Source organism: Siniperca chuatsi, linkage group LG16 (genome assembly GCF_020085105.1).
Source record: "Siniperca chuatsi isolate FFG_IHB_CAS linkage group LG16, ASM2008510v1, whole genome shotgun sequence".
Taxonomy (NCBI): Eukaryota; Metazoa; Chordata; class Actinopteri; order Centrarchiformes; family Sinipercidae; genus Siniperca; species Siniperca chuatsi.
Genome location: NC_058057.1, coordinates 24493565 through 24509061, shown reverse-complemented (window position 1 = coordinate 24509061; position 15497 = coordinate 24493565). Strand labels below are relative to the sequence as shown.

The 15497-nt window shown below is 37.4% G+C and overlaps 1 protein-coding gene across 2 annotated transcripts in view; it reads right to left on the bottom strand.

Annotated features, from left to right (window-relative positions):
* Positions 1 to 9125: 9125 nt before the first annotated feature.
* The window catches only part of LOC122863019, a 35157-nt gene continuing 28785 nt past the window's right edge, over positions 9126 to 15497 (bottom strand). For both annotated transcript variants that reach the window (XM_044169022.1, XM_044169023.1), the window contains exon 10: positions 9126 to 9247. In XM_044169022.1, coding sequence (XP_044024957.1) covers positions 9138 to 9247 — 110 coding nt within the window. In that variant the 3' untranslated portion in view covers positions 9126 to 9137. The remainder of the gene's footprint in view (positions 9248 to 15497) is intronic.

Below are 15497 nucleotides of genomic sequence, written 5' to 3'. Positions count from 1 at the left end.
GCAAATACTAAGCTCAGAAGATGCCATCTGGCTGCGCAAGGCTGAGTGAATATGTTCTGTTACATTATGTTGTTTTAAGTTGCAGGTATGTATTAAAGAGAATTGAACAAGGCAAAACTTTTAGCTAGTGTGTACACAGTGCCACCAAATGTGACACTGCCTGTAAAAACACACCAATCTAATTTTTGTTTGGACAATACGGCTGGCTTAACCCACCATTATTTCACACATTCCCACATATGTATGAAATGGGTTCAGAAAGTACTGGGACCCATTCACTTTTACTACATTTTGTTGTGTTACAGACTTAGTTTAACCAAATCAAATTTAGAATTTCAGTCCAAATCAATTGCACACAGAAATTTCAAATATATTAAAAAATGTTTGGTAGTTTTCAGAGACACCAAATTCAGTGGTGACAGCTTCAGGTGGCTTGAGGTTTGTCTGATGCCTGGTGCTTCTAACAGTTTTGTTCACCTGGTTTGTCAGCTCTGGTAGATTGGATGAGATCTTTAGGTCTGTCCTCAGATTTTCATTTCTTCGGCTTGGCCACTTGGTGGCTTGTCCTGATGTTACTCTTCTAACATTTTCTTGGCTGCATGCTTCATTGTTATCTTGCTCAAAGAATCTTCAGCCAAGTCACTTTTAAAGTATATTTCTGTTTTTGACATTCATTGACCATCCCTTGAACCCTGACTGCACTCCCAGTCTCTGTCATCATAATGCATTTACTGTATGATGACTGTATGACTGCATGATCATGCCACAACTGTTCTTCACATTTGCGGTATTGACCAGAGATGAACTGTTACATTTTTGCACATTCAAATCAAAAGATGGTTGAGCCAAAATGGGAACTGAAACTTTGATCTTTATTTTTTATGAGAGCTTTACCTCATTTTTGATTTTTGAGGAATTAATCATGTTTGGGCTTTTTTGTTTATCTGTAATATGACAAATTTACAGAGACCTGCTACACAAATATGATATAATCACTTCGATTGATTAATTTTTATTTATTCTTTATGAAGGACAAACATATATTTTTAAGCACAAAACAGCAGCAATCATTGTTTTACAGTTTAACTCATCTAACATTGAAATTCAAAGTAAACTTCTATTTTCTGTCTCTTTCTTTTCATCTTTTTCACATTCAGCCAAGAAACATCTATATCACAAATATACTTCAGTAATAACAATAATAACATCCTTCTGTAAATACGTTTTGCAGATGATTACACATGCATGATATAGCACATTTATTTTGTCCCTTCAAGAATCATTTATTGTGATAATCCTGTAAACTGCATGTTAGTGACAGCCCTCACAGATCTTCTTAATCATTCTTTGCTATAAAGACTATCAAAATGACCAGCAATACCACCACTAAAACTGCTAAAGCAAACAGCTTCTGATGGCTCCTCAACCCTAAAAAAAAGTAAACAGAGCAATGAGTCATCTGGTATAATTTACAACCCATCAAACCTAAAATGATTTTGCTCACATATTAGATTAATAATACCAATGTCACTTTTCCTTAATGTAAAGGACACTAAAGAAAATTCAAGGTTTCTTTACAATCTGGGTTTTATTTTCATAGTTTTGGCCATCAGTCCTGTCATATTTATTTGTTAAACCTGGTGGACAAAGCAACACCACTAGATACAATTTTACAATGATGTCCACTGTGAAAGCAACACAAGCAATCCATGATCAAACGGATTTAAATCCATCTCCAGTTTAACCCAGTCATTAAAGCAACTTCTTCAGAGGGGGAAACAATTGTGACCATACTTAAAATGTCCTATATGTAAAGGGCTTTGAGTGGTCGGAAGACGAGAAAGGTGCTATACAAATGTAGTCCATTTCCCATACGAGTGATGGCCACAACTATGAAATGAGATAAAATTTCTTCTAAATATAAAAATTAGAAGCACTCTGGTATGCTTTCTTGACTACCTATATATTTTCACGCTAAACTGGCTTTTACCCATGAAACCACAGGCACAGTCCATCATTCTAACATGCTTCAGTGTTCAGTTCAGCTTCAAACTTGAAGTTGTCATGCTTTGTGTTACTATCCCTCCACTGCAGCTCATCAACAAAATACAAATTGGGATTTTTGTACTAAAACGACTGTAACTTTAGAGTTATTTTAGCACAGACTGAGGACTGTGGATTTTGTACCCAATCTGTTACATTGGAGTCCTACTAGAAACGTATCACTTTACAGCCAATATGGACTTTTAATGTACATATGGCCATGTGAGGAAAGTTTAAAAATAGACTTGAAAAATTCTGATCTGAAATCTGAAGTTCATGATTACAGTTACACTTACAATCGTAGCAGGATTGCCAGATAGAGACCTGAAAGAAAGAAAGAAATAAATATAATATGGGTAATATTCATTTCTAATAATGAAACTGCATCATGTGCATCATTTCAGAGGTGGACCACAGTGATGATCCCATATCCCTTAATATCACTATATCAGTGCACTCTGCATTGATTGTGTGTAAACCAGATTGTATTAGATCAGTAAATCTAGTCATTACCTGGGAAGCAGAAACTCCAAGAAACTTCTTGATGTCAAGAAATGCAATATCATTGTGGTTACACTCCAAGAGTCTGCCCTCATAGAACAGACAGTCCACAGTGAGGTGGACGTTCGGGTTGTTCACCAGTCTTCTGCTTTCAGCTACAACATGGTCAGAATTGAAGGTGTGATGCATCACCACCAGAATTGCTGGTTTACCAACTGTAAGCACAGAGATAACACAACCAAATGAGTCAGAAACAAGATGAAACTTAAGAGGCCAGATCAGTTTGGTTTTTACTCCACCTGTAGCCCACAGCACGGGGGGTGGCCAAGCTGTTGCTCCTTTTGTGTATACATGTGGTTCTTCTGTTCACCTGCAGTTGGCTTTTTTATATCTGTTCTATGTTGTAAAAAATATAGCTGCTCCTTAGCTGCTAAATGTTTCACTGTGTTCAACAGTTAGTCGCTGACTTTGTCTATCCACAGTTTGGTGCTGGGCAGCATACCGTTGGCTTATCAGAGCTTTTTCACTTAAAACAGCTGCCAGCTGCTGCTGGAAACGAGGTTTGGGAGTTGAGGTGTGGTAAGAGTAAATCTAAACAGTGAAATTGTGGGCCGTAAAAGCAAAACAATGATCTGAAAGAATGGAGAGTAACTTTAAAGTCGGGTGCTAATTATCTGTGAGTTCATCACTTTGAGCAACACTGCTTTTCTGCTTACAGCAACAGTGTCTCAATTATAGTGGATAAGCCAAAGACCTGTGAACACTCTTCAAATGGAATATTTCTTTGATAGAAAGTTAGTTTGAGCCAGTCATCAAACATGGACGCCAAGTCCTGCTTTTAGAGGCAGTATTTATCCTCCTTAGGGCTCGGCCACACCAGCATTTAAAACAGCGCAATTTTAGACTGAAATGAATTCAGTTCAAAGGACTGCCAATGTGTGGCCTTGGGGGGAACGACTGAAAATAAAGGAATTGCAAGTCCAGTTAGAACCTGGATAAGAAACACACAATATGGTGTGTTTTTTTCATTCCAAAATAAGGAACTTTTCAACTGATTGGTCAAATTTCCCTCCATACCTTTGACTAATTACTGTGAAATTGGCCAAACATTGGCCGAAGGCATTTCCTACCTGGAATGTTGTCCAGGGCCTCGCTGATGTCTGTTCCAACTCGTGAAGTGATAGGACAGAAAACCAGAACATAGTCACTCACTTCAGGAGAGGAGACCTGAGTTTGGCCAGCACCTTTTAGCTTTGCAACAAAGCTTTGATGAGCCCCATTAGTTGTCCCCGACAAGGAGACAAAGAACTTTTTCCACGACACTAAAGACAAAGAAGAATGTTTGAGTCTTCACTGAGCTGTAACATAGTTCTGTGTAGCCACACCACCAGAACCAGATGAAGGAAACTGTTGACAAAAAAAGATCTTGCGCTAGATTCAGCATGAATTGGAAAAGGTATTTTACACATCACCGAATTTTACTACTTTCATAAACAACTTAAAACCACTGTGTTGAATTTTCATTTGATTAAAGCATCTTAAAAATGGCTCCGTTGGCGTGAGGTTTTGTTTGTTTTTGTGTCAGTAGAGGTGTTCACTATATGAATAACAAACAGTGTGTTACTTCCTGGTTAAAAGCTATCGCACGTCTGCTGCTGCAGACAGGTGGTTGTTGAACTTTAACCTTGGAGTGCTTTCACTTCTAACTTGTTGACTCGATTCAAACGACCTCTTGTGCTTTTGTCCAATTGGTTAGGCTGGTGTGAAAGCTGTCAATTGAACTCTCATGGGATTTTAGCATGAAATCAAAAGCTAAAGTATTAAATCCATCAGATCCTGGGCACTGTCAAGGAAGTGAGTGATTTGTATGCTGCTAAATGCTCCACTATGTTCACCAGTTAGCCTGTCTGCCTTTTGTGCTGCTGAGCAGGTAGCGTGCAGTGGGCTTATCAAAGCATTTTCTCCTATAACAAACTGAAGGAAACTGCACAGTAAATTGATAATCTGAGTTTCATCACTGTGAATGACCCCTTTCAAATTACATTATTGTCAGTTGGTTCATTAATATTACAAAATATTGGTAAGAGCAGCTTTAAACCAAATATATTGTAATAACTAAATATAGTTTATTCTCGTCAATATTGAAAAACTGCAGTCTTGACAGAGCAACAAATGTTGTCAATTTATAAAAACAGTAAATTAGTTTTCTCACCAGCTGCCTGGTCCATGTCTCTGAGGAAGAGATAAAGAAACAGAGGAACATTTAACAACAACATCATTGAACTAAATGAAATAAAGCTAAACAAGGAGCAGGTGTATATGCGTCACATATTGCTTTGTCATAGTTGCTCTCTACAAGCTTGTGCCCAGCCTGGGAGACACAGTTAAAAATACCTTAGAGGTCTATATCCTGTATTACTCCAAGGCATGGTAGAGACTCAGCAGGGATCATTTGAAAAAATTTTGCATGCCTACTTACGGAATAGATTGATATTCTCTTTGTAATGTCTCTGGCATAGCCATCCCACACTCGACTCCTCTCTGTCAGTGTAAGACTTTCACTTTTGTTTTGACAAGCAATCTATTTATGAACTGACCACTAAAGAGGAAGTGCAGAGACGAGACATTTACTGTGTTAGCGTTTAGCAAGAGAGATATGAGAGATATGAACGCAGCAGGAAGAAGGAGTCACTGAGGAGCACATCTGTACAACACTGCCAGTGCTATACATGGGCACTGGCAGTTACTATGTGTTTTCAGATTACAGAAATAGCTTACTATGTTAGAGTGCCATCACATGAAGTTCGGTGGGAGTATAAGCAATAGGGGAGAACAGGATCAGCTTTAATAATAAAATACAACTTTATTTAAAGAGCACTTATCAGAACAAAGTACAAAGTCCTTCACAACAAGAGAAATAAAATACCACAGGGAATGATCAAATATAAAGAAATAAAATACATAAAAACAATTAAATAAACAGACAGCTCAGGTAATATCAGGGTATGTTTTCCAATAAAAATGTGTTTTGAGAAGAGACTTAGAATGAAGACACTGACTCAGACAACCTAATTTCTTCGGGCAAGTTGTTCCAGAGCCTCGGGGCCCTGATGGCAAAAGTTCTGTCCCCCTTAGTTTTCATCCTGGACTCAGGATGAGACAGGAGACCCCTGCTCGAAGATCTCAAACTACATGTAGGTTTATAAGGGATTACAAGGTCTAAAATATAGTCTGGAGCCAGGCCATGAAGAGCCTTAAAAGTAATCAATAACATCTTAAAATCAATCCTAAAACAAACAGGGAGCCAATGTAAAGAGGCTAAAACAGGTGTGATGTGATCGTACCTCTTGGTCCTGGTTAACCACGTTAGCTGTGGAGTAAACCTCAGTCTCCACCCCCTCCACACAGGCACACCAACCAACCAATAGGAGTCGCGGGTGCAGTGACAAGGACATAACCGGACCCTGGAGCAAACCGTGGTTCTCTTCGGGATTATTGAAATCCTCCATAAAGAAAAATAAACTGTATAAAAGATTTCTGCTAAGTCCAACTCCCCACAATTCTGATACGTACAGAAAATACAAAAACAAATTTTCACATCTACTCCATATAGCAAAAAAGAAATACTATTCAGACAAGTTTAAAGAGTCTGCTAGCAACAAAAAATCCACGTGGGTCATTAATCAATTACTTAATAAGAAGAAGGCTCCTGTGAAAACTTCATCTCAATTTAATGATGGTGACATATCATTTACAAACCCTTCTGCTATAGCAAATGGATTCAATGACTACTTTGCCAATGTAGCACTCTTGCAAAAAAATACAGATGAATGTCCAATAGATTACTGGTTGTTTTCCCACCTTGTGTAGATTTGAACCCCCTATATACAGAGAAGTACTTGACATCATTGTCAACTTCAATAACTCTGCAGCAGGAATTTCATGATGAAATCAAGGCTAAGCTTATAAAAGAAGTGACATCTTCAAGTAGTGAGCCACTGACTCATGTCCTCTCAGTCTCTAAAAACTGGGATTGTCCCAAAAGAACTGAAAGTCACAAAGGTCATACTATTATTTAAGGAATGGGATGCTAGCCTTTTCACCAATTACTTGCCAATTTGTATTTTACCTTGTTTCTCCAAAGTCTCGGAAGAGCTAGTCTATGCAAGAGTGTTAAAACACCTAAATGATAACAATATCCTGTATAAACACCAATATGGATTTTGACAAAATCACTCAACATACATGGCTCTCTTACAACTTGTAGACAAAATCTGTACAGCTTTGGACAATAATATGTTTGCAATTAGTATATTCGTGGATTTTTCAAAGACATTTGATACAGTATATTACATAATTCTCATTTCCAAACTTCACCGCTTTCAGGATGTTGTTATCTATTGGCTTAGTGACTACCTTAAGAATAGAGATCAATGTGTATCTATAAACGGTTGTATCTCTAACAGAATCAAACTATATTGCAAAGTGCCTCAAGGATCTATTCTTGGGCCACTTCTATTTCTCATCTAAATAAATGACTTTAATGTCTGATTCTGCATTTCCCATTCTTGGTCAATATGCCATAAAATACAAAGGACCATCACATTGGAACGCCAGTCCTTCCTCTATAAGAACATGTCCATCATTATCAATATTTAAGTTTAATATGATAAAACGACTGTGCTATAGTTAATGTGTTCAGTTTGTGTTTATGTGTAATGTGTTTACCTTTGTTTCATTCATGATTATTATTACTATTCATTTGCTTTTGTTTCCTTTTATTCTTCATTTTTATCTCACTAAGTTAAGGAAGAAAAATATTCATAGTATTAGGATAAATTGTAAATCCCAGAGGGGAGGTGTTTACTACGAGCCCCTTCAGGTTTCATACCCCTCCTGCACAATCCCTGCTATTTTTTATATATAGTGTTGTTTTAATCACTTCCTTTGTGCTACTAAGTACATTTTTTAAAATGTAAAAGGTGTTACCATATTTTCTTAGCTGCATGCTTCATTGTTGTCTTGCTCAAAGAATCTTGATCCAAATCACTATGGAGCAGTTTTGTTTTTTTTTAGTGTCTTTCTGTATTTGACTCCATTCAGCATCCCTTCAGTCTGTGTCGTCATTTATGTACCGTGATCATGCCACCACTGTTCTTCACAGTTGGGGTATTGGCCAGAGATGAGCTGGACCCTAAAGTTAAACTTTTGTACATTCAAATAAAAAGATAGGTGAGCCAAAATGGGAACTGAAACTTTGATCTTTTTTTTTTCTGAGATCCTATATTTTCCATAGGAATCCATCATATTTGTTTATCAGCGATGCAACAAATATGATATAATCACTTTGATTCATTCATTTTTATTAATTCTTCATGAAGGAATATACAATTTTGACATTTAAATGAGCACAAAGCAGCAGCAATCATTGTTTTACAGAGATGTTTTGTCTTCATTTAAAACTTCATAAGATTCCAGCACACACGACTCTACACACACACATTTAACATGTACATGCCACAAAACTTGTATCTGAAAAGCACAATTACTGGGGTTGTGAAGTAACATTGATAACACTTAAACCTGCTTAAGCAAGCAGCATCTGATGGCTCCTCAACCCTAAAAAAAAGTAAACAGAGCATTGAGTCATCTGGTATAATTTACAACCCATCAACCCTAAAATGATTTTGCTCACATATTAGATTAATAATACCAATGTCACTTTTCCTTAATGTAAAGGACACGAAAGAAAATTCAAGGTTTCTTTACAATCTGGGTTTTATTTTCATAGTTTTGGCCATCAGTCCTGTCATATTTATTTGTTAAACCTGGTGGACAAAGCAACACCACTAGATACAATTTTACAATGATGTCCACTGTGAAAGCAACACAAGCAATCCATGATCAAACGGATTTAAATCCATCTCCAGTTTAACCCAGTCATTAAAGCAACTTCTTTAGAGAGGGAAACAATTGTGACCATACTTAAAATGTCCTATATGGTTGGTCAAATTTGAACCAGGAAATAGCCCTTCAAACTTCAGTGGAGGCTTACAGCAGACACTTTGGATAGAAATTTTGTGACGTACACTTCGTTTTCACTTCCAAATAAGTGGTTTACATAATATATTTCAGTGCTACTCGTTTGAAACTTGTCCAATTGTCTGACAGCATGTGATGCTTGTCCTACATCTTTGTATCTCTAGGAGTCAAATGTTAGCTGTTCTTATACAAATGATGGCCACCACGATGAAATGAGACCAAATTTCTACTAAGGGTATATAAAGACGGTTTGCTTTCTTGACCACCTATATAAAAACGACTGTAACTTTAGAGTTATTTTAGCACAGACTGAGGACTGTGGATTTTGTACCCAATCTGTTACATTGGAGTCCTACTAGGAACGTATCACTTTACTGCCAATATGGACTTTTAATGTACATATGGCCATGTGAGGAAAGTTTAAAAATAGACTTGTAAAAATCTGAGAAAGAAAGAAAGAAAGAAAGAAAGAAAGAAAGAAAGAAAAAGAAAGAAAGAAAGAAAGAAAGAAAGAAAGAAAGAAAGAATGAATATATGGGTAATATTCATTTCTAATAATGAAACTGCATCATGTGCATCATTTCAGAGGTGGACCACAGTGATGATCCCGTATCCCTTAATATCACTATATCAGTGCACTCTGCATTGATTGTGTGTAAACCAGATTGTATTAGATTAAAGCATTATTAAATTAAAGCAATTTCAATGTTAAGTGATGGGGGACAAAACACACAGCCTTGCTTCTCTGTAAAAATGAATTCCAAAGTCCAGCTGAAGAAAATTTGAGACTTCAGCAGTCTAAGTGAGGTAAATCAAGTAGCTATATTCCAAAGTTACAGTGTTTTAGTACCAATTTCCCTCTTTGTGCTACGATCCCTCCATGCAGATCAGGAAGGAAACATAACACAAAGAGGGATTTTTGTACTAAAAAGATTGGAACTTTGGACTATATCCACTTGATTTGTCTAACTCAGACTGCTGAAGCCTCATATTACCTTCATTTGAACTTTGGGATGCATTTTTGCACAAAATGAAGACTGGATTTGGTCCTCCATCACTTACATTAAAATCGGAAGGATTTCTTTGGGGCCAGTGCAGACAGGAGGAACAATTACAGCCACCAAAAACCCTTTCAATGTAATTTTGGGTTTTAAGACAGACTTGGAAAAATGTAAACCTATCCTTTAAAGTAGCTCGCTGTTCAACTTATGGCAGTTTAGTGTTTAATTTAAACACTAAGGACAAAAGTGTAACTGAACCAAGAAGGAACGGTGTCTCCATTCCTTATGTGTCTGGACTGTCTGAAAAACTACAAAGGATCTTTAGACAGCACGATGTTCCTGTCTTCTTTAAACCAGGCAACACTTTAAGACAGAAACTCGTTCACCCTAAGGACAGGTTACCCACACAGAAACAGAGCAATGTTGTCTACTCCATTCAGTGCAGTGAGGAAAACTGCAAAGAACGGTACATAGGCGAAACCAAACAGCCACTTCACAAAAGACTTTATCAGCACAGACGACACGCTAACTCAGGATTACAGAGCGCCGTGCATTTGCATTTAAAAGCTACAAACCACACATTTGAAGACAGCGAGGTGAAGATTCTTAGTAGAGAGAAGAGTTGGTTTGAACGGGCGTCAAGGAAGCCATTTTTGTGAAGAAAGAGAACCCTCTTTGAACAGAAATGGTGGTCTGAGATTTAATCTGCCCAAAGTCTATCAGAGTGTATTATCACCTTGGTCACGCCTATCACATGCTAATCAGGCACTTAGCAGTGATGAAGTAGATGCAGCCAGAGAACAATAGGCCTGATTACTGATTACTGGGCCATCTTGAAACTATTAGGTCAGTTTCAGGTGAAACTAGCTATTTACAGATACTCAGGCAGATTCCTTCCTGAGGGCAGGGCTTATGTAACTCAGAGTAGTTTAAATTTCCAGTTCCCGTCCAATTTTTTCACAATTGAGAATGACTTCCGGATGGGAGCCGAAACGTCTTGATTCTGAAAACAGTGTCCAGATGACTACGACTGAAACCTTTTCTACGATAGAACACTCCTGGACGAATGAGGGACTACACCGTCTTGTTTAATTTAAAGTTTACTTTGATTTTTTTTTTTTTTTTTTGGAGGGAAAAGTTGATTAGCTGTTGCAAACAGGCTTCCATTTATACAAAGATAGGACAGGGATATCAGAAAGAACATCACATACTGAGGACAGTATGTATTGTAATGACCATGAGAGGAAAAGCATCAGTTTTGGGAAACGAAGCAGAGACTTTAGCAACTTACAAACAGAGGAAGTGTAGGATTCCTCCACTAGGGCGCTGTCTCCACACGAAGGGTGGAATCGTGTGCCAAGAGGCTGGGACCAGCCTGTGCACCACCGAAGGGAGAGCTAAGTCTAAACCACGGCTGACTCCTCACCTCTGTAGACACCTATCAGATAGTTGCACATTCTCATTTAAAACTCTGTGTAATGTTAAGAACAGCATTCTTTTTTAGGATGATGGCTACAGATTAACAGCTTGCTGACTGTGGTTTTCTGAATAGAAAAGATCCTTGTACAAGATGCTGTTGATCCTCCAATGCTATAATAATAAATGCCAAATTAAGGAATAGCTTCTCTCCAGACTTTTCTTTTGCAAATAACGAACGCGCTGACAGGATCAATAAAATATTTCTGATTCTGATTCTGATTGTCAGTAGGCAATTTGGGGGGGGGATGCCATCCCCCATGTTAAGATTCATGTCCTGTCTCAGGCTTCAGCTAAGTGTTTATTTTTATATATTTCACTTACTGTAGGGAAATCATATTAAAAACATTGACAGTAAATACTTGTTGATGCCTTCAACATGAAGATTATATCCTTATGTTGATTTAAAAAAAATGTCATTCAGGCAACAATTACGTGTCTATAAACATATTTGGCAAAGTAAATTACTCTGTATTTATATATTACAGGAGACAGGGTTGTATCATATCCTCATACATCAGGCAGGTTTTAATTTGACATGTTTTGTTGTTCCAACAAAGCCCAGTAAATGTGTTTTAGGCTGAAATATCCCCATAACATCAATCTTTTGCTAGTTATACTAGCTTGTAAAAATATAAAGAAAGACAGAGTAATGGCCTCACAAATTTTTATTGAAATTATGACTCACAAAATGCATTTTGGTGATTGTATTCTCAGTAGAGTCCCTTAAGTGCCATTTTAGCAGCCTGAACTGTCTCTTATGATATTTAATTGGCTCCTAAAATGTTTAAAACTGTCAGTGAGTCTGGCTGCTAGCCTTATCATGTGATTACATCATACACCTCTGCTTTATAATACATGCAACAGGTAGTTTATACTGTCTATTTTTGAAACATACTTAAAATGATTGCCCACATTACAGTCTGATGATACTGAACAACACAAAAAAAATCTCTAATTGAAACAAATGACATTTTTTTCTGAGCAAACCAGTGTATGAATCCATTTTTATCTCATTCAGTGTGAGACCTAATGAGCTGATCAGTCTCCAGAGTGCAACACAAAATAAACTATTATCTACAGTCTTTATACAGCATCTGACTGACTGTTGATGTGTTACACTGGTGAGTGAAGCTTGTGTGTGAAACTGAATTACAGCTGTGTTAATTACAACTCAAATGTGATACTGTCTTCCTTTAAATTACACCATCATGCAAATTACATAAGAAATCATTAACAAAATAAGTGATCATTCTGAAAGACCCAAACAACCTCAAACCATATTTGTTCAGTGGATAAAATTGCTTCAAAAACAACATTTATACAGCAATTAATCTGCTCTTAGTGCTGAAATTACAACACAGTCATATTTCCAACTGACTTTAAATATTGAAACATTTCAGACTAATACTGTAGATTTCATTCAGAAAAACAAGCACAGGATAAGTACTGTATGGCACTGAGGAGTTGAAATTACATTCAGTAACACCTCTGAAAGTCTTCTGAAACCTTTACAAAGTCCTATAAAAGGTATTTTTAAAACATTTACTCTGCAGCAGGCATGAAACTTAAATACAGCTTCCTCCAGGGTTCACACGTGGCATGAACCTGAGTTTGAATCCCCTGAATCCTCCTTAGAGGAGTGTAGAAAACCAGTAAATCATTGTCAAACTATGGTTTAAACAATAGGCATATTGCATGGTACCTGCATGATACCAAGCAACATTTACTGCTGGTTTCCCTCTTTTTACACTGCTCTCTTTTGAACCTCACTCAGTTCTCAGAGAACCAGAGTTACCCTGGTAACCAAACATTTCAGAGTTAAGCATGTCCAAAAAATATTAGCTTTGATACATCAAATTAATAGCTAGCAAAAGGCTTAAAACTAAAGTTTATTTGTCTTGTGTGTCCCCCTCGAAACATTGCTCTACAGCACTACTAGTGGTCAGAAACTCCACAGGAAACCTTTAATGGCAAGTGGTCATGTTGGTTAAGTGGAGAGTTGTATTAAAGTATTGTACTTTTAGAGCATTAGACTGTGTTATAATTGTGAAAAAATAGTCACTGACCAACAAATATGGGAAACCGAGTCCAAAATGTTTCTGCAGGTACAGATCAACAAATATAATATCTCTGTGTAACTGCTTCAGCAAAACAACTACTGAAAAACTGAAGTGAAACATATTGATAAGAGCATTTTTGCTTCAAGTGCACACACTGTAATCTTTCAAAAGTACAGCAGTACAGTGACAACATGCATGGAAAAAATTGACTTGTTCTTAACAGAATAACACAATAACTATTGTACCTATACCTGTACTTTTCAGGTTCACATCAATATTAATGAAGGCTATGACACTTGTTGTATACAGTCTAGTGAGATTAGATTAGATTAGATTTAAAAACATAATTACAGCACACAGCTGCAGCTGTATGGTGTAATTACGCTCTGTAAATATCATACAGCTGCAGAGCAGCTGAAGTTTCAAACATCAGTCTCCAGTTAAACAACTGCTCTAAATCAGTCCACATGGTATTAAACTGTATGTAACTGTATGTAACCATTCCAACAGTACGAGTGCCTTACGCTGCATTACCATGTAGCTCACAGGTGAAACTGAACTTTAAAAACATGGAGGAATTAATATCAGACACCTCGTGGATTATTAGGAACTGTAAGTGTGAATAAACTGTTAGCCGAGGGCAAATGCTGCAGCAGGCCCTGGACTAATGTGGGTCTTATCACAGGATTAATCCTAGTGTGAAAACCCCTTTTGGTTCTTTTCAGTCGAGTTTTCATTCAGTAAGACAACAGCAAATTGCCGGTAATGCTCAGCAACAGTTTTGCAGCAACAACAAGGGAGCCTTGTTGGTAAGATACAAAACCAGCGCGAGTGAGGTAACTGAAAATATGACAATGTATCAGGCTTAGTAAAGAAGCTGATGATTAACATGACACAAATGACATTTATATATTTGTTTGTGGCTATTCTCAGTCATCCAGGTGAGAGAATAGCTAGAAGCACGACGGTTGATTTATTGTTTTAGTCTTGAACATGGTTCCCTATTTATCCAGGAGGCTTTTTCAGTTCTATTTATTAGTGGAAATACAAACAACTATATCTCCAACCAAATACATTTATAAGCAACTATTAGGCATTATCTTAAAGCCCCTACAGTACAGACTGTAAGCCCACCCACACAGGTGTTTTCACTTATGTTGCGCTTGATTGACATCCCCCAAGCTGTGCTATTAAAACTGTTGCACTTGTTAGCTCAACACCTGTGTAAGTGTGCAGGGCCTTTAACGCCTTTCTGGACAAACGTAGTACCAATCAGGTTATGTTTTTTATCAACATATCAACAAAGCATTCTGCTAAATCTTTACTGTCAAAGTTATTCATTTGTTTTTCAACACTATTTTTGTGCTACCTTAAGCATGACTTAAATGGACAGCCGAGTGGCATCCACTTCCATTATATTTGAGAGAAGGCAGACATCTCTACGGCCTGTATCTCTAAAACTCGGCAACTCACACCAAAACAATCTAGATAGATAAATAGCACTACATGTAAGAGGAAAAATATGTATTTTGATTTTTTTTTCTAGTTTCTAACATCATTTTCATTACTTATTACCCATTGCCTGTTTACCTGCCACTAACCTTTCCTGTCATTCCCTCGCCCTCCTGCGGTTGTCCTCAGCTCTTCCCGTTCTTCCCCAGTCACCTGATCTCTACCTGCCTACACACCTGCCCGTCATTTCCTGATCAGCTCCCTAGCATATATAATGGCCACTTTTGCTCCGTTCCTTGCCTGCTCGTCTGTTGTGTGGCACTGCGTCCCAAGAAGAATGACAGCATCAGTCATTTTAGCAAGTACCCCAAAACATGGCTGTAGTACTTATAACAGGAGCGAAGGAGGAAGTCAGCTGACTATGGGTCAATTAAAACATCAGATTTTAACAAGGGAGACTGGTGTGTGTTTCTGCAAGTCAACAGTGTTGTTTTTTAAAGCATGACCACGATCATCCCTAACTTTAACCAAGTGTTTATTACTGTCACCATGACAACAAAGGTCCCCTTAACTTAAAGTAGTTATTTTAACCCAAACCATGATTTTTCCCTAAATCTAAGCAAGTGGTTTTGTGCCTGAACCTATCCAAATCTTAACTACAGTGTTGTCACATCATAAAACAGACTTATTTTCCTGAAGTGACTTGTAACAGTTTTAGGAGACATGGACAAAATGATGTCGTCCTGCTGATGGGGACATCAGATCACAAAATGCTTCTGTGTTTCGTTTTAGAGGGCATAAACAGCCAACTTATTTTGTTGTTTAATTTGGACTTGTTGCTGCTGCACTGTGAGACCATCACACCACTTCCTGCATTTAAACTATTAAAAATCGCCATTAAAAATATTATTGCAAAATA